The sequence below is a fragment of the Argopecten irradians genome, chromosome 6 (assembly GCF_041381155.1).
Source record: "Argopecten irradians isolate NY chromosome 6, Ai_NY, whole genome shotgun sequence".
Lineage (NCBI taxonomy): Eukaryota > Metazoa > Mollusca > Bivalvia > Pectinida > Pectinidae > Argopecten > Argopecten irradians.
Genome location: NC_091139.1, coordinates 469,808 through 490,830, shown reverse-complemented (window position 1 = coordinate 490,830; position 21,023 = coordinate 469,808). Strand labels below are relative to the sequence as shown.

Genomic DNA, 21,023 nt, shown 5'->3' with positions numbered 1-21,023 from the left:
TGACCATTGTCAGTTAAAAGGCCCAGTTGATTTCACATGGAACGAAACTCACTTTCTTGTCTTTTATTATAAATCTGTCCCAAGTCGAAGAATTCTTTCAAATGTATTCATTCTGTAATAGTAATTGTATATGCAATTTAACTAAGTCAACGTATTACCAAAAGATGGGCACACATTTCTTTAGTATCAGACACAAAACTTTAATTTTACCCCTTGCCAGCGCCTGTATGATGACTGCAAGGCTTTAGGACATGAATGTTTACTGCCCAAGTCTCACAACGAGATCTAGTTTTGTAAAGCAGCCAGTAATCGCTTATAGGCCACGTCACTTAAATCTCCATAAAAAAACAACTAATGATTAGATGCTATTTAGATTTAATAACAATATAACAAAAGATGGCATCTACAGATGATTCATGGCAGTAGTATACCTATACGTGGGACCCTATTGATTTGTATTGTAAGATATTTGTATGCCCTACAGTCAATTTGATATATAAACGTAATACCAAAACGTATTCCTTGACAATTTTGGCCTTTTAAAATAGATTATAATCATGTTTTTATATTCATACCACAATACCAGCCTTTGTTAAAAAATTATTTTGGCTGCGTTGTTAAACAAACATATACTCTGTTCCATTCGCACATGCGTAGTGGTCAGTTATATGACGTCGCAAATAAAAACTATCAATAAGATAACGTGCAAATGAACCGATCAGGAGAAAATGCCGCTTAGACTACGCAAAATATGCAAAAACGCAAAATTAGATTTTACTCTGTGTTTGAATAGTTATCGAAATTGGATTCTTTTTTTAAATTTAGCTGAGAAAATCCATGTCAAAATGTTAACTAGTACATGTAAGATTGGACTTCGGCATGATCAATCATTTGTAAATGAAATGTACAGGTACGTATTAATTAACTATTGGGGTGCAATAACAAATAAATATGAAAGCTATTATTAGAGGTAATATTAATACATACTTCTGGGTCTATAATATGACCATGAATTTGTTAAACATAAACTTATCATTTACAATCCGGTGTCACCTATCTTTAACTTATTCGGAGTTTCGTTATCTTTTTTTGAATAAGCATATCATAACCTTATCAATTATCTTGGATAAATATATACATACAATAAAGACAAACAAAACATAATGCTACAACTGAATAGAAAATTAAAAAAAACAATATTAGACGTATGTAAGAAAACGATTTAAAACATACAAATATATTGCAGATACATCCATTAACATGAACTGGTAAAAATAGATTGTCCTATCAATTTGAACTATTTCTCATTTGATACCACCCATTCAAGAACATCAGATCGAAAACATTTTTCGATTAATTGATTTCGAGATGAGGTGTTTTGATTAAAGGCCCAAAACAAATGCACCTTTCCGAAGCAAAAACAAAAAAGATAAGAATATCTCAAAAACAATAATAACATAAGAGATCGTCTAAGATGAGATTACACGACCAAACAAATAAGAACAACAAACAATTCCCTGCGTATTCTATGTTAACAGTCTGGCGCAGTAATAGTTAAAGATGCTCCACCGCCGACAGAGCATTAATGATATTCATCATTTGAACAATAATTGGTGTTGAATCGTGTATATATATGCCTAATTAACACAAAAAATAACATAGAATAATCTATTTCGCCTTTGGTGCATGCGCAATCATTACTTCATTCTATATAAGATATAGTGCCACGGAATTTTTTCGGGATGCAATTAATTATTTTTCATATTTTTAACTTGAAGTAAAATTAGAAGCTCAAACTTTTCAATGGTGGTAATGTTGTAAAAATAAGTAACTTTTGTAACTGAAGAAAAATACAAAATCGTCTGCTCCTGTTTTTGAAAGTGAAAAAATACCATTTGTCAGCGGTGGAGCATCTTTAACTAACTTGCGGTAATTAGGAAGACAATCTGCTTGATGATAATTAATATAAGATTGATGTTAATTGACTTGTTCAGAAGTATAATATTAACAGTAAGTAAACATCTTTTGACTTTACAAAATTTATCAATTTCATTTTACATTCACATTCTTAAAATCAAAAGCCGTTTCAGAAAGTAGTGGGCATTTGAACTATTTATTTGATATATGTAGTGAAGTTTTATAATCAATAATGAAAACTTAAAAAAAAACATTCGGAATTTAGATATAAAATTGATAAAAAATGAAGCAAAACATATACGGAAATATAAAACTATACTTGAGATCTCAGCTGGATACATAGCGCACGATTACACTATAATGAGACAATGATAATTAGAAATGTAGTGGAGATATTTAAAGATAATACCATCAGACATACAGAAAGTAAAAGAAAAACATATCTTATTTACGTAAAGAGAAATTAAAGATGAGAATAAGAACTGGGAATGTACTGTGAAATAAACTATTTCAATATTATCAGTCACCATACTATAACATTGAAGACGGTCAAACAAATGTATCTGAAATAAAACTTTTAGTACAAATAGTGACAACAGTACACTGTTTTAGTAAATAATAGTATTAGCTTAAAATCCAACATCGTTTCTGCCCATCTATATAAACTATATTATGCAATGGCGCAGGAAACATAATGTACATACATGTTGTGTCAATATCTAAACAAAAGTAATTTTGATAAATGCGATAAAAACAGCTGATGTCAAAATCATCCTATTTAAAAAAAACGCTATTTCTGAAAGTTTGAGGTGTTTGATGTTCGTATAAAAAGAATAATAAAATATCATATAGTATCTGTGAAATTTCACATGATTGACATATTAAACAAAGTGTAAAGATCTATAATGTACATCCATATCATTATGTGTTATTTATAAAAAAATATAGCCGAGATTGTCCACCGGACCACCTCGTACAAGAAAAAAGTACTCAATAAAACAACAATAAAAACAAAAATATTGCAAGCATTACAAGAAAGCACTTGGTTATTATATTGTCATTTGCTCTAACAATCAACATACATAAAGCATATTCAAACAGGAAAATATACCATTTTAAAATGAAAAGAGCTAACACGTCTAAAACTCCAACCAAGGAAATGTTTGCACTCTGTTGTTTATGTAATTTACTTGATGGGTATTAAATCGCTTAATGTCTATGTTAACAGATGTTCTATCGAAATCTATCAAACTCATTGATATGAATAATATAGAATGTTAAATATTGGCGTTCCGCCTAAAGAAAACATAGATTGTCCAGATTGAATCCAGATATTGTCCAGTATAGTCAATTAGTGAAAACGTTACAAGAATGCAGTTGTATTGTCCAATGTGATCGCTTGATATGCATGTTGGTTGTGATCAATTAGTACGAACTTAATTTGGTAGAATCAAGATATCTTGTCCACTGTAATCACTTGATTTACATATTAGTAGAACTATACATTGCCTACAATGATTAAATTGATATAAAGAGTGGTGGAATCTAGATATCCCATGTGATCAACTGATATAAACGATAATATAATCTAGATAAAACGTATTGCCCATCGTGGTCACTGGATATAAACGCTGGTAGAAACCTTATGTTTTTTATTGTGGTGACTTAATATAAACGATGGCAGAATAGAAATATTGTCCATTGTTATCAATTAAAGTAAACGTTGATAGAAGCCATATATTGTCCGTTGTGATCAATTGATATAAACGTTGGTAGAATCCATATATTGTCCATTGTGATCAATTGATACAAACGTTGGTAGAATCGAGATATCGTCCAATGTTATCAATTGATAAAAACGTTGGTAGAATCGAGTTATTGTCCATCGTGATCAATTGATATAAACGCTTGTAGAATCGAGATGTTGTCGATCGTGATCACTTGATATAAACGTTTGTAGAATTGAGATACTGTCCCTAGTGATCAATTTATATAAACGTTGGTTAATCTAAATATTGTACATTGTGATTAATTGATATACACGTTGGTAGAATCCAGATACTGTCCTATGAATTTGTAACTGTACTGATACTGCTCCTGAAATAATAAGATGAACGATGACCAGACACCATATCTTCTTCATGAACTGAGCTTAATTGACTTAATATTTTCAGTAATATATATTAAGGTACATAAAATGATTGTGAATTATTCTTCCCATCAAATCATGTAAACCGTAACGTAATTTAACGTTATCACAGAGTTTTACTTCTATACCCAGCCTAGAACGAATATACCTACTCAGCCTACTATATCTTTCGACCGGCTACGAAATGGTCCCTATATGTCGTAGTTGAGCACTGCCTCCGAAAATCACTCGGGCACAATTTTCTATACTTTTTTGAAGGTTTCCAATTATTTTAAGCGTATACATTTATTTACATATTATTTTTGTCCAAAAGAAACATAATGACAATTCTTAATATATACTTAATTACTCATAAGACGTCAAATTCAATTTACAGACTTGCCGTATAATTTTCCTTAGAAAAGACCATCATATTTATATGTGAAAAAAATCATATATCGCTGTGAATTTGGTATTTTATACGGTTCAGTTTTATTGCCTAGTAGGTAAGTGATATCAAACAAGTAAGATAAAATGCACACAGACGTTTTAATAATGGTTTGCACAATCATTACTTTGTTCCATTAGCAGTAATAGGCACCAATTGTAGCTCTAAAGACGACACCATTATCTGTCTAAAAGTATTTTGAGCTATAATATTGCAGCTATAGGTAGCGCAGAATCAAACCAAAAATAGATTCCTGGAAATCCCCTTTTGGGCACAAGATTCATAGAGAGGTGAATGTTTCGGAGCCTGCTGATTGGGTATTCAGGGTGCATCAGTTTCAAATGTTTAATGTGTGGGTTGGGCAATACATGAAGATGTAAAATATATAAAGAATTTTTTAAATTCTGCCAAGTGTGTGTCTAACAGGGGGAGGTAATCAATATTGGAATTTCATATATTTTTTGGTCATTTTTTGGTGCGGAATTCAACATAAGCCCCCCTCCCACCACATAAAAGTTTAGCAAGATGGTAGATCTTTATTTCTATTTATTCACAGGTATGCGAGAAGCCATTCTTCAAAATTAGTGACAGGTGACCAAATTTGAAAACTCCATTTAACCTTGACAGTGCCAAACGTTAATACACTGTATGTCGTATATAGCGAAATCATTTGGTTCTGCGGTCTCTATACCCAACCATCTAACATTGAAGCATCAAAGTGTATGCAGTAATGCCAGATGTTACATTGATCATAAATCATGTAAGGCCGACTTAATATAGACAGGATAAGGAACGCAAATGAATGCGAAACAATTTCAACGATTGGTCTACAACGTTTATATATATACACGATCTCATTACCGATGTATGCGAAACAATTTCAACGATTGGTTTACAACGTTTATGTATATACACGATCTTATTACCGATGGTATACTTACAATGTTTCTGAGAGCCTGTGGACAGCGGATCTGTATCTGTCTGGCCGTTTGGAATATGTCCACCTCCTCATCCATCTTCATCTGATCCCTTATGTTGGATAAGCAGCAGAACAGGCCACTCTGCGTACAACCATTCCTAAATAACGGAAAGACAGCATGAAATACATGTTTTATAAAACACTATTTTTAGAAAGCAGAGTGATATAGCATTTGTTACTGTAAATGTCAAATTAAAAAAAAAATATGCAAGTCTAATATTAAGTTTCAACATACATGATTAATAACGATATTAAAACATGTAGTATGCACGTGTAGCATTTTATATTCTGATGTGATATTTCCAAGGGCAAGGGTAATCAATAAGCAGCGATATATCGTCATAAGAGCGGAATAGCCAAACAAAAACAAGTAAAGCTAAAACAAATCTATAAACACCAGAATATACCAAATCTTCAAACCACCGAAATATGACGACCACGTTTTTGTCGCAAAACTTACTGATAAAAGCCGGTCACATGTTTGACTCACTTACCGACACCTGACAATGTATTTTCACATACAGACAAATGACGACCATTTGATCACGTGTTTTACTCTTCACTTACCGACACATGACAACCACGGGTTTGTTGGTATCAGACCGTCGCCGACTGTCCAATTGCTCCAACAGTTGTAGGAGAGAAGAGTCTGAGGGAGGAAGGAAGGACTCGGATGTCCAGTCTTTTATTGTAAAAATCCGAACAGTGTCACCACTGGAGATCTTGTAATCAAAAACATAAATTAATTTAACAGTTCACTATATATGGATCACACAAGTCGTTTCGGTCAAATCAATGACAAACTATTGATTGAGTATCAAATGTAAGCTTAAGATGATACACGTATATGATTTCAGATTCATGTCCCTTTGCCTAACCACCAGCTTGCAGAAACAACAGAAAATAAATCATCACGAATACAACTAATGGAAAAGCTATTGTGTATCACTGCTTTGTGATGCACCTCAGATATCTGGCAGTTGTATTTGTTTTGCAGGACACATGTTAATTTTTTTGATCATCATTTCATTGACCTTAATACGGAATAATAGCGTTAATAATTGTCATTAACCCCTCACTACTGCACAGCTGAACCAGTAGAATAAGTTATTATCTCAACAGTCATTGGTGCCATTGGAACCATTACAAATTACCATTAGGTCTTTATGTTCTTTATTTATAGTACACTATTATGTTCTTTTCCGTGGCCATGAGTTTATTTACTTAGAGGTAGATTAAGTATTAAACCATTACCACTTTTAATGTGTGGCAAGACTTTCATGTCCGTTACATGTACAAATATATTGAAAATTACAACTTGCTTATGTTACATTTTTATATCACAGTATATTGAGAAATAAAGAATAAATTAGAAATAGTTTACTAAGTAGTCATCAAAAACATCAAATATCACACGTATCATGTGTTCACATTTACCTTCGTTTTGAACAGAAAGTCGCCGATATCCACTCCCGAGATCATGTCAAAGGTGTTCAGCTTCTCAACGTAAATCTCCTGGTCATTCTTTATCTCACTCTCATCCCGAAGCCAGTGCTGAAAAGAGACAGTAAGAATTTTCAATTGATGCTTTAAAATAAGAAACACAAATGTTTATAACGCATTTCGAATGCCTTTTATGCAGCTTGTTGTTTTTAATTGTAAGGAATAAATATCTTACCTCCGTAGGTGTACCCAGGACGACTATGTTCTCACAGCTGTAGTCAGTCACCATGGCCCAGAAATCATCGACCGTGTCGGCTAACGGGAACTGGGTCAACAAGTACCCGGATTTCGACCTGTGTGACTGTCAAAAGGCATGGTCATTATGTTAAACTCAGTTTAGTCTATAGTTTATACAAATTATTCGTGATCCCATAAAGTAAATAATTAATTACGAAGTGACTACCTGTAAAGTCACAGCATTGATGTAGTCAGTCCTCCCAGTTTTCTGAGATCGCAGGTAAGCCCGAAACGTGTCAACTAAACAATAGGAAAAATTATATAATTAACGTGAGTCAAACTTTCCAAACAGCACATAAAACTGAGCTATCTTTATCTTCGTATTATATTATTTGTAAAGTTGAAATCTGTCTTTATTCTGCGTTATAAAATATGTTTTCATTTTCTTCCCCGATTTTGTTCTCTAGACATAAAACCTGTAATTTGTTTTCAGTTAAATGTTTATTTTTTCATTATATATTTATTTTCGTTTCCATACTAAATGACTTTGAGCAATTTGAGCAATGTGTTTTATATTATCTAGAAGTCTAAAAACAATTATATGCAATGGATTGAATTAAAATGTACTTCTTACCTTACACGAATTGATGTCATATTGCTTTTAAATTTCAACGAGTTATAAAGAAGATTTTTGTAGTAAGCCGCCACGTAAACAGTGTGTTCATATCCCAATAAAGGTAGGTAAGAATGACCTCATTACATTTATGATTTTAGTATCTGATATAATGGTACGTACCAGCAATGTTAGACATTGTCCTGTTCTTGTCTTTGTTCTCCTTCATCTTTCCAGCTGTATAGTTGTCGGAGCTGTATTTCGGAACTATTGACAGGAGTTTCTGGAAAAATAAATGCAGACATTATCACTGTTTATTATTTGTGCTATTTCATGCTTGTTATTAGCTTTGTCTTTACATAATCATTTAACACTCACTTCAAATTCCTTTCGCAATTTAGTTTGATTTGTTGGTTTCCCAGCAGGTAGCATTTTGCTGAGAGTATCTGGAAATTGTGAGCTTGGAATCAATGTATCGGCTAGGTCGGCTGCCTCGATCAATAACTCGTGGAGGGCGATATATTGTTCCTGAAGTTAAAAAGGACATGTAACATAGAGACTATTAAAAGGTATTGTATCATATACTTTTTTGCGAAAACCAAACATATATTTTCAGCAGCAAGATTACAAGATTCCCTGTTTAAACTTTGTACTAAGGGTAGTATCGACAGTGCATTTTATACTTAAATAATTTGAAGAATAACTGCTAAGGCTTATGTATGTACCTTTCAGATGATAAAATCGAAATGAAAATCAATTTTATAAATCCTTTTATTTGTGAAGTAAAATTAAATGAAAGTTGATTTCATCAGAATTAAGTTACTAAACAAAATAATAAAATAATGGTTTTGTTAAAGCTGTTAAAGTTATTTAAAGGTTTTACAAAACAGCTACATTGATATTAAGGTAATTTACAGATGGTACAATCGTAAAATAGCGATATTTACCGGAGTAACCAATACAAATACGTACATTAAAAAACTCCAGGTTCATCAGTTAACATATTGCAACCACAGTTGTATAAACTGTTAAGCCGCACATATTATTTTTACTTTTTTATTATTATTGTAATTTTAATTATCACATATAATCTGATATTATTGAAAAGTGAATACATTAAAAGATTCATTGCATTCTATAAATGTCTTACATGAGTCTGGACCATATTCATCCGGTCTTTCCTCATCGTCCTGATGTACTGGGAAATATCCACACGTCCTGTCTTTTTTTCCTCTTTTGATAGAACATCTAGTCCTATGAAGGTTCCAGTTCTCCCTAGTCCGGCGCTTAACATAAACAAAATTTATATAAAGACAAAGGCATATTACTACATCACTCGATATACAAATTAAAATGTATAAGTGTTTCCGATTAGTCAAAAAAGCATTGCATCATTACAAATTCGTCATTCCGTCTTCAATTTACATATATTGTACACTATTACACAAAAATCAATATCGTTATTGACTTATATGCTGTTTCTGCTACTGCTCAATTGACTAATCGCCAGGCAGTATGTAGTCACGCCACGTGCTTCGAAACGTACGTGTGTACCTATCCAATATCGGAGCAAACATCGTAGCATACACAATACAAAATGCAAAGTCACTTGCAGTTTGATTGACAACTGGGGATCCGTCAAGAACAAATACCTGCAGTGGACAATCATTGGACCAGGCAGATTTGTCCTGAATGACGTCACATGACGATGGAATAGAACAAGTTCAAGATTGTTAGGTGTTCCGTGATCCGGCCATGAGGTAAAATGAAAATGATGGATTTGACGTTCTTCTTTTGTCTGTAGACGAAATCAAACTTATATATAGGAGTTGATGTAACATGAAATATATCGTTCTAAAGCAAAAGTTGAATCAGGTTATTTATTTCAGTATATAACGTATCCATTCTCTAAACAAAGCTACAAGTCTACTTCAATATCAGTCCAATTAATTTGCTCCTTAATACAATCTTTAAAAAAATGCGATGCCTTACCTTCTTTAGCCTCAGTGAAATTTCCCTTAAAACATAGAAAGCGTAGGTCCTTTCTCGATCAAGTCTAATGTTAAAATGTTTCGTACCAGGAGATTCGCCTTCCTCAGGCCAGTACTGGTGACATTTCACCTAGAGATATTCCAAATATAATTAGTCCAATATGACAATACCCAATAGGTTAATTAACCCGATATATCCATTCAACTCAACTTACAAACACAATGGCAAATGCTGCTAGTTAATTTGCATCTAAATTGTTTTACTTTTAAATTAACATAAACAAAAATAGATAAAATATAAATAAAACAGATGAAATACTGATAGTTACTTTTCCGCCCTCAACCAGATTTGTAACCATGACGATTATTCCAGTGTTGAGTTGCCAAACCATTCTCCAGAAATCGTCAACAGTGTTTTCTCTCGGACCTAAACGATAAAAAGCCACGGTAACATACATGTACCTTTCTCGATAACATGTCGTTGTTCTATTAATCAAATTAGCATTCTATACAGAAATCTGGCGAAGCAATTAAAAAAAAACATTCAAAAACATTCAGAATCGTTTACGAAACATTCTCTTGTCGACGCCAACCATTATGTTTCTTCTCTATCTACCGGCATTTCGACGAGTTCTTTGACTCTTATATAAAGTACATTGATCGACACACGTGCGCCCAGTCTACGAATGCACATCCCTAACAGCTGGTACCTGTCAACCGTGCACTACTTACCTGTATTGTACATAAAAGTCATTACCTGTAACCTGTATAGGAATTATCAAGTGAAAATGACAGTGCCTTCAAGGTGCCTTCCAAGTATTATTCAAATTGTTTTGTTTACACAAGTAAGATAGTAACGATAAAAAGCCAAACATCTATCCTTAAGGCCATGCAAATTATCTTTCGTTGTAATCAGTTATATTCCTTTCCCAGAAATAACCATTTCGGACACCTCACTATTCTTCCATGCAAAACGCCATGGGCACATATGTGTAAGAGTAAAACGCATAAAGAACACAATCTGTATTGTTTAGTGTGTATCAATGACCATATGGTCTTACCGACTCCTTTGATCTTACCTTGGCTAGCAACATAGGCCTTTTTGTCGTCTATACCCTGTCATATAAATAAAACAGAACAAAAACTGATGATTTGTTTTAAACTTTTAACGTCAGTGTAAAAAATATGAAATAAATAAATTCTTTTAAACCTTGGTGTAAAACCAGGGAGAGAACAGTTGCCAACAGACAATCGTTATAGTATGGGTTCGAAAGTTATAAATAATTTGACGTCACAAGGGATCCATTGCTGAACCACCGAAATAAATTTCACTGTGTCAAGTACATTCAACATTTCTTTCTATATATAATGAAGATTCATATTGATACTCGCTATACGTATAATCGTACTAAGTAATCGATTGTATTTATAAGTATCTAGCGTACTCACGTCTATGTAGTTGGCGTTGATGTAGTCTGAGTTAGGGTCTTTTCCAATTGTATCGAGTATCACGCGAGAATGGTCATCTGAAAGGAATGGTTATTGCTAGAGAAAGCTGTATATATTAATTTTCCATACACATGTACTATATATTTAAAGATGCTTCGCCACAGACAGAGCATGCATAAACGATCCTCATCATATGAAAAATAACTTAATATGTTTAATCGTGTGTATTAGTATGTGTCTAGTTAACACAAAAATATATATAAAATAATTTCATTTTGCTTTTGGTACATGCGCAATCAGTACTCTTTCCATATAGGGCATATTGCCGTGAATTTTTTCGGGATTCAATAACTATTATAAATGTTTTCATCTTAGTGTAAAAGAAAAAGCTCAAACTTTTCAACGATGGTAATGGTGTAAAGAAAGTAACTTCTGTAACCGAAAGAAAATACTAATTCATTCACTCCTGTATTTAATAGAGAAAAAAATACCATTTATCAGTGAGGTAGCATCTTATTTATAGCATCAATTTTATAGGTTTTGGAAACTAGTACAGCAAACGTAACCTATTCATTTCTTACCGAAAAGTATTGAGCGATCTATTTGATAGTTTGCCTTAACTTTATAATGTCAGCTTCACTCGGAATATCGCAACTTAAATGCAGCTAAAGTATATAACTTTATAAAAGGTCGCCTACTTACATGGAAATGTTGTTTTGAATCTGTTCTTGGCTTTGTTTTGGGGCTTGCTTCCTTCCAGATGAGGATAGACTGCTCCCCACGGCAACAACTATTCGCATCAAATAATACAGTTTATAAAATAAGAATAATGTATATCGCTACTGTCAATATATCTTCCAATGGAACGCAATAGCAAACAAAAAAGAGTTACCAAAATGTTCTAAAGCCTGTTAAAGTCAATTTATGTTTTAATGCGTGAATTACATGTGCAATTAAATTCAAAATGATGATTAAGATTGCCAATATAAAGGTAAATACTCTTTTTAAAATTTTGATTTAATTTCTTATATAAGTAGGACAAATTAAATGTGATAAAAATCGCAAATTACTTTTTGATAATATATCATTTAAGGCATTAAATCACAAACTTTTACTAAAAAAACCCACTTATGTTAAATAAAGCAAGGGATAGGTTATAATTTTAACACACCTTGAATTCTTTCTTGAATTCTTCTTCCTCATTTTTCATTTTCTGAGGTATCATTGCCCGGATTTCTTCGATAGAGACCCCATCAGGCCTCTCCATATTACAATAAACAACCTGCTCTACCTCCTCTTTCTTCAAGTCACCGACATTGATGTATTCATTTCCTTTATTCACCTCTACGGCTGGAACCAAATATTTATCTTTAACCATTGAACGTCTTTCAGTTAGCATTCAATGAATGTAAACTGGACAGAGGCAAATCCAACATAAAGCGCTAGCGCGCTTCATGGAATTTGCCTCTGTCCAGTTTGCATTCATATTGTCTATGGATGCCAACTGAAAGACGTTCAATGCTTATATTTACATTTGATTACAATTTTATGTTGATATACCAAGGTATTTTGCATCTATATTGAATTAATCAACCGTTATCTTCAAGGATGGAACAGCCATTTGAACAGCCGTTTTTCGTGATCGCTTGCACAACAATTGTGACGTCACAATGATAATGACGTCTGTATTAGCGCCCCATATTGAATATATTCTTAGAGGAATTGCTCCATACAAGCATGGTTAACATAAAAGCGAAATCCAATCCGTATATTTACACTCATACGACTTTTTTATTGATATTTTATGCTATAAAATCGTCATTTGAATTTGACGTAATTATTCAATAAAAGTAGGTCAAAAGTGGGAGGAGCTTACTCAATTGAACAGCGAAAGATGACTCTTCACGTAAAGTAGACTTATTCATCCGCGACGACAATAAAGTTCAATATTTCATTGTAAAATAAACATGGCAAACAAAGTAAATTTCAGAGAAAATCTTATTTCATCAGATCAGAACTTTAAATATATATTCAATTTTGCTAAAAGTTAATTATATAGCGTAATAACATAACGAATTTGTACTCGGCCACATGTGTGAACTCGGTGACCGTTTTTGTGCAGCGAGGCGAACCTGACGCACGCTTACACACTGGAGTTTGCCGAAGTTGTCAAAACACCGATATTCAAGTAGCTCAACGTGTTTGAGATTGTCGTCTGACTTGACAATATTACATCCTTGGGAGCCATGTGTTTATATAATCTACGCTTAGATCCATCGCCATATACAGACGGAACATTTTCACTTGTGTTCGATGGGTACAGTGTATTTGTGGTGACGCGCAACTGTCAATACGTGGATTACTAGCGGTGCATGTTTTATAATACATATGATTAAATTCTCAAAGAACAAGGACAAGAGAATAGGATTATAACTGACCTCTGTCAGAGGGGCTCACGTCCGTCCACCCCAAAGACGCGATCGTAGGATGAACACAGACACAGAGGTAATGTTTACATTTTACAGCACTGCACGTCGCCCCGGTCGGGATATTTTCTCGTTTCTTTATACAATTGTTAATTCAAAAAATGTTGGTATCATATATAAATATAAAACATACATGTATTGTTTACATTTTCCCAAAATTCTTTGAAAAACAACAATATACACGTAATGTTGTGTCAAAATGCAAACAAAGCCATGTGTTGCTTTTAAAAAAAAGTAGCCCCTTTACGTTGCTTAGAACATTTTCATACGCAAGTTCAAAGTTCAATGTTACCATGCAGTTATGGTAAACAAAATCGGCTAGTACTTGCGTATAGTGAACAAGCCTAGCAAGTGTAAATATAAGCGATTGAAGTTCATTGTCTATATGACTGCCAACTGCGCTTGGTAAGATTACATAGTGGGACTCAAGTGAAAATGTAAATATAATAAAATGTATAAAGAAATACAGTTCTTACATTTATGTTACCTTTCTCGTTACTAGTTAATAGTTTTACTGATCCATTTATATATTTCCATCATAACAATTAAATGTTTAGTAGTAATGGGATTAAAAAGTTGAAATATAACAGAATTGGTTTTTTTTCGAAAAAACACGGGTTTCCCTACGGTCGACAGTCACGGAATTATCACCTTCAAAGATCGTTTATGTCCATATAGTCCAATACATCATTACCTATATTCAAATCCATTAAAGATGCACACTCCATACAAATCTTAATAACACACCTTGAAATATAACACGAGACATATTGAAAACAATTACAAAATTTAACCCTGTTACACATACTTTCACAGTTCCATTCCTCAATTATGTATACCATAAAATCTATCTTACGCGGCACCCGACATATCTAACAACCTGTCAACTCAATCACTGTACCTTATGGTGTCGGATTAGACAGTTTTCATACTTATACATTTTCAGCAGTGAATTATTTACTGCACAATGTTATTGTAAACTCTATTCAACGATTGCTTGAAAATTTATCATATTTACAGCCTATTTATATTATCATAATAAGGTCACTATTATTCGTAAAAAAATAAGAATCTCGGTTGTATTCTTAAATAATACAAGTATTGTCTCACTATTATTGAGAATACTTTTAATGAAAACTAAACCTACCAAACAATGGATAAGTTTGTGACCATTGCCACTAGTGAAGCTTTAAAGCTAACATATTGCATATGACACTAGCTTAAGGATTAACTTGATTATATTTTTTATGTTATGGAGATATAACAGAAAAATCTTAGTGTACTCTAAATAAACTGCGTAACGGTTTATGATGAGAGTACACTCATATTTTTGTGTTATATCTCCATAACATAAAAATATATTCAAATCAATCCTTTAATTCAATTTACTTAAGATTATCTATTCAAAATTACGAATTAATTTTAGGACTCTCTTTTCTATGAAATCATTATCCCGTTATATCAGTCCATCGGAAGAGACGTTACAAACGGTGACGCCATTTTTGTCCTTTATGGGCTGATAAAGTAATTTTTAAGGCAATGGCAATGCTTGTTACAAGCAAAATTGAATTATTTTGATATAAAAGCTACACTTACGTGCTGATACGGCACGGCTCTTGTTAGCACTCTTTGATTTAACAGGGGGCAAGGACAATGTTGTTTCTAAATCACCATCGAAGTTGTTATTCATTTTTCTATTTGGAATTTGCCGTCGCCTACAAAAGAAAATTTGTCAGATGTGTCAGAATATGTAAAATGCATATATCCTGAATACTGAAACTTTAAAACGCAGCTAAGCGCTTAGCTTAATTTATATATACCGATACTTGCACATATATTTAATAGGAATTTTCTCCTAGTTGCCAAATTTACTGTATTGATTACGTCGCCTAATGGTAAATAATGAAAGGTAGTGTGTAGATAGATTTTTCAAGACGCCATTTTGAGGATATTGTGTATTTTGATTGTTTGCTTTAAATCACTTCAAATTTAAAGGGAAATTTTGTTAAATAAACGTCTAAAATTGGGGTATAATACAGACTCGAACCAAGTTCTGTTGTTGCTGAAATAATCTTATCCTATTCGCCGTATTGTTTCACTTACCTTCTAATGACAAATACTACCACAACTACTATCACAGCAATAACGATAAGCGCCCCCACAGCAGCCCCGGCATATGTGCCGGCCTGATTTTCAGGTTCACTCGTTATGGCTTTCTTTTCTAAAAAGAATATATATATATATATATTATTGATTTTGGTCTAAACCATTGTGATAAAGAAAATAAAATTGTGCAACTTTTTGTGTATAAAGCATATTTTTAACAAAAATGTTTATAGAAATGAATATGCAAATGAGTTTCGATATAGACAAATTATAATCCCTGATTTAGGCATACAATATAATTATATTATACATTGTTGATAGAATATTTCCTCATACATTTTATACGATACGAATACAAGCTCTGATTTTGTAAACATGTCTAAAAATTGCCAGACGTGTGGTTAGCTCCTGGATTAAATAATATTTGAGGAAAAAAGCATTTGACTTAAGATATGACTTGATCACATACCAATGCATTGTCCGTCCTGTAGGTTGCATACGTTGTTTTTACAATTGGGTGGGCACATCTGTCTACAGGAACGTCCGTAATAACCCGAAACACATTCTTGAGAAAAAGAAAACACGAATTTGGTGTAACACTATATGGACATGTGAAGTTCTTTGTACTTATGAGTATATAACCCAGCTAGGTAATATAAGAAAGATGATGTGATAATTATTAAGAAATGAAAAAAAATATAGTCTCACCCGTGCAGTTGCCGTCATTCATGCTGCAAATTTTATCTTTGCAATTGTCTGGACATATCTGGTTGCATAAGTCACCATAAAACCCAGGTTTGCATTCTGTGGAATAACGCTTGATTTAAAAATATGCAAAACACATGTTCAAATCGTGAAATTGTGATATCTCGGATAATACTAAAATAATTTGTGAACCTATAGTATCGTCTGTCAATTGCGTTTTTCGCCTAATATGCAAGTCTTTAAGTAGTGTACGATAGTCTGGAAATGTGGTTTTGATCATATTATTTATCAAGGTTGTTCATTTTTTTTTCTTTTGTCTTATTTTATTTTCTATTGAATCAGATTATTCATATGTTTTATATGTGTCTTGATAAGTGGGCAGACTAATAGGCAGACTGCAGTGGTCGAATTACAGATGAGTCTGTTCTTTATTTCTGGGTTTTTTCTAAATTGTTCAAATAATAACAATAATAGAAAAATCACTGCTGTAATACACAATGTTCTAGTGAACATATCAATTCCAAACACTTTTAGAAGGTCTTGTATTGGGCGGTTAATTGATCAAAGGTAGCGGGAAAGGGTATACAGCAATTCACGAAAAATAAACATATACCATTACAATGGCCATCTGCCATGGTGCATCTATCGGTTTGACAGTTATCTGGGCAGGCATGACTGCAGAAATCACCATAGTACCCATCTTTACATGCTGTAAAAATAATAATCCGTGTATATTTCATTGAACAATATCCTATAGTGTAACCTTATGATGTGTAGATTATATATATTTTAAAAAGCATTAATGAACAAAGACATGCCATATCATTACGCCAAATAGACAGGGGTCAGTATTAGACATGGTTCAGTTTTGAGCTATTGCTATATATGTAATATTAAGTAGTGTAAATTCTCAGCGTGTACTATATGCAACAGTGTTTTTTATCACGTATCATTTCAAGTTAAGAGATGTTGCTACCTTGGGATATCAATGACTAGTATTACCTTATCTAAGAAGTGTGATAACTAATATATATATGCTATTTTGTTTTGTGTATTGTAACTGTAATTCATTTTCACAGACCTGAACATTGTCCATTGACCTGGTAGCATGCATTAGTTGAACAATTTCCTGGACACGTCTTATCACAGGTCTCTCCATGCTTGGCAGCTTCACACTCTGTAATAACAATTATTGTATGATAAAACCCCGGGTTTTCATAATCTATGCGCTTGTATCAAAACCAATCATAAACAATTAAATATGATTCAAATAGAACACGCAACATGGTTTCTGTCGACCAGCAAATAATATATAATAAGATTTGATTGATTATTATCAATACATATTACAATATGTACATTATACATTATATAATTTAACGACTTACTCTATTTGTCATCGAAAAAAACACATTTAAAGTGTTCAACATATTTGTCTGCGCCTCACTAAATTTTAAACTCTCCACGTTCACCGACATTTGTAAATTTCGTATTCCATAGTGAATAATGAAATTTAAATATTGTTTTTATCGTGTACAAGTTTGAATTTAAAATAGCTCTGAAGTCTCCGATAGAACTCTGGTTTCCGATATAACCCGATATAACGTTTTATGACGTTTATCTGTGGCCTCTTTAAAGTGCATGCAATTCCTTCCGTCTATCTGAATGATATTTTGGTGCGTTGATGGATTTGTAAATAGTGATTTTTGTTTGGGAATGATTGTTTTCTGAGTGTTTCCATTTTAATTTCAGTGATATTATACGTTAAATAATTTCTGGATTGCTACAACAAAGAAGTGTCTTGCTTCAAACCAAATCAAGTAAATCACCGAAATTGGCGTTCGTTTTGAAAGTCGTTTAGAAGTTAATGGTTACTGTAAGTTTAATTTGATGCTCGGCACGGAAAACCTAAATGACTTGACAAACTCTCGTCATCTGGACTTTTTTTAATCTCGCACTGAAATAAACATCGTAACCATGTATTCTCTATGCATATGCAACTATTGTAACATGACTTGGATCGCTTTCTAGCTGAAGTCCATTATGAAGATGTAACAAAATGGCAGCCTCCGCAGAATTTTTGCTTCACATTTTGATGTGGAAATTCCTCAATTTGTAGGTTATTGTAGTTATGTGATAAACAGTATCGTAATTTGTGCTCAACCTTAAGTTTGTATAATGTTTTACTCCACAAGGCTCGCAAAACACAAAATAAACTTCTTAGACTCGTTTCATAAAATCTCATGTGAAATGAACACTCACGGATGAGTTTACTTTAGCTCCCTGTCGTGGTCTTGTTAGACTACTTAATATGTTGAAGATACAGTTTGTCGCCTAAATATTGTTAAAAGGAAATGGTTTGAAATCGATCATATTAGCAATGTATTTTTTACGTATTGGAAAAGCTTTGATTATCAGAAGAACAGACAAAATCATGTGACCAATTCATGTATGATAACTACTTACCTAAGCAGATCCCCGACGTTTGATTACACGTGGTAGTACTACAGCCAGTCGGACAGGCTAAACAGGATTGTCCGTAGTATCCGTCGCTACAGGCTGTTATATATAATATTGTTGACTATACATTTCATTTCTTATGTGGAATAAACAAACAAAAAATTATGTATAAACATGGTTTTTTCATGAAAAATAAATAGTTGTGAACAAACATTACTATATATATGTGTATGTATTACAGCCAGTTGGACATGGTGTACAGGTAACTCCGTAGTATCCGACATTGCATTTGCTTCCAGACACTCTTGAGAAAAAATGAGATAACTCTATTTCTCGTTTTATATTCATTGATATGTCCATTAAAAGGACACATACTATTACAATGTCTAGTTCAATGGAAATTTATTTTTGGGATTTGAATTAATGAATGATATCGCATAACCTTGTCATTTTTATCGCAAAGAACTTTTTACAGCTAACTTGACAAATCCCAGGTGACTTTTGTAATACTTTGGCAGTGAACATGTAAGATAACTTTAAAATTTTTAAACGCCGCAAGGTTCTGTACATGTAGTACGAATGATTTAATGCTGCCCGCCAGAGGAAGGATGCACTGTTGGGTTCACCTTTAAATCAAAAACTTTTTTTCTCCAAATATTGCTTTATTTCGTAAATATAATGTATTAGCTCAAAAGTGCGTTATTACAATTTTTCATGAAAATGTTGAACCTTTGAACAAATTCAAAATTGTCTTCTTTCCGCAATGTATTTTTTTACGGAGGTGAAGTGATAAACATACATCAAAATACTGTGTTTATATTTAAAATGCAATGTGAAAAACATGATAAGTAAAAACAATGTGGTAAATTTGTCATCAAAAGACAAAAATTAAACTTGAAAGAGTTATTAGATAAAACATCAAGCAAATACTACATATTTTTCACAGAATCATCAATTAAACAAGAAAAATGTATTATTTGTTTTAAATCTAATCATATTTGTATTAGTGACAATTTATTCAAAACAATTTGTATTGATAAAAGTAATGATATAGCACATGATATAATTTGGTTGCTAAAATCATGAGATATGTAAATGGGTATTTCACGGGGCATTATTGTACTATGTCATGTTTCTATTGCAATGGTGCCTCCACTTCACGCCACCACGCGCCTACACCTTTTATTTCACGGCAAAACATTTACGTTACATTATGAACTAGTGTGCCGAAATGGGGCGTGTTTCTTGATGACGTCATCAATAAATATTTACATTTACGTTTTCTCTTTGCTATACAACCTTACCAACTGCGAAATCGTTTACACTTGCGTAAACGCACAGGTTGCCACGCAAGAATATACACACCAGAATACTGACTTCCGCAAGTAGTGCGAAGGCCTATTGTACCTGTTTGACAAATTCTCAATATAATACATCTATCAATGTAATGTAAATCGTAAATTATATATCAGAAAATAAAATATTTAACAACTATTGTATAAATGGGATGAAAAAAAGTTATTGTGGAACTATATTTTGTGCACTCTCTGAATTTGACAACATCCCGCCAAATTGAAGCCAGCTGTTCCGGATTCCATCAATTGACCGGCTGTCCTAAAAATCGTATAACATTGAGAATTTTTTATTGTTTTGAACACTTAATTTAAATGAAACGGTCGGTCGAAATGTAAGAAAAGATTTTTATTTTTTGTTATTTACTGGTGTGCAAACTGCATTTTTGGTCAAGATATTTCAACATGATATCTGTTTAAAAAAATGCAGTTTAAACACCAGTAAACAACAAAAAATAAAAATCATTCCTTAATGACGTTTTTGACGATTTCATGTTGATATCGTGGTGAGAGAGAGAATCGGAATAGAGTTTATGAATGACTCCTCGCGTTGTGATTACGACTTAAGGTAATTACTGTATAAACCAATATTTTGTTAATCTGACATCGATGATATAGTTACGGGTTTGCAAGTGTTCCTTATCTAAAAACTCCGCTTACCCACTGTTGTTAAATTATCTAAGACGCTTTTATCATATTTGACATTAAG

The 21,023-nt window shown here is 32.8% G+C and overlaps 2 protein-coding genes across 3 annotated transcripts in view; both read right to left on the bottom strand.

Moving 5' to 3' along the window:
- Positions 1-358: 358 nt before the first annotated feature.
- LOC138324666 (receptor-type tyrosine-protein phosphatase epsilon-like) lies at positions 359-17,712 on the bottom strand. 2 transcript variants are annotated; one of them, XM_069269703.1, is made up of 23 exons: positions 17,584-17,712; positions 17,116-17,211; positions 16,506-16,601; positions 16,267-16,362; positions 15,795-15,912; positions 15,288-15,406; positions 12,377-12,555; positions 11,908-11,995; positions 11,206-11,282; positions 10,836-10,872; positions 10,086-10,183; positions 9,758-9,886; positions 9,418-9,563; positions 8,916-9,051; positions 8,144-8,293; positions 7,949-8,048; positions 7,379-7,452; positions 7,151-7,276; positions 6,910-7,026; positions 6,040-6,194; positions 5,435-5,570; positions 3,916-4,014; positions 359-3,817 (listed from the first exon to the last, which is right to left on the bottom strand). In XM_069269703.1, the coding sequence occupies exons 2-22, from the start codon at positions 17,135-17,137 to the stop codon at positions 3,946-3,948; spliced, it is 2,268 nt and encodes a 755-aa protein (XP_069125804.1). In that variant the 5' UTR covers positions 17,138-17,211; positions 17,584-17,712; the 3' UTR covers positions 359-3,817; positions 3,916-3,945. The 2 variants fall into 2 exon arrangements, with proteins under 2 accessions (XP_069125804.1, XP_069125803.1); XM_069269702.1 differs by having other exon boundaries at positions 359-4,014.
- The window catches only part of LOC138326138 (multiple epidermal growth factor-like domains protein 10), a 26,534-nt gene continuing 23,086 nt past the window's right edge, over positions 17,576-21,023 (bottom strand). The window contains exons 10-11 of the mRNA XM_069272267.1: positions 18,969-19,061; positions 17,576-17,679 (exon numbers count right to left, since the gene is read on the bottom strand). Coding sequence (XP_069128368.1) covers positions 17,576-17,679; positions 18,969-19,061 — 197 coding nt within the window. The remainder of the gene's footprint in view (positions 17,680-18,968; positions 19,062-21,023) is intronic.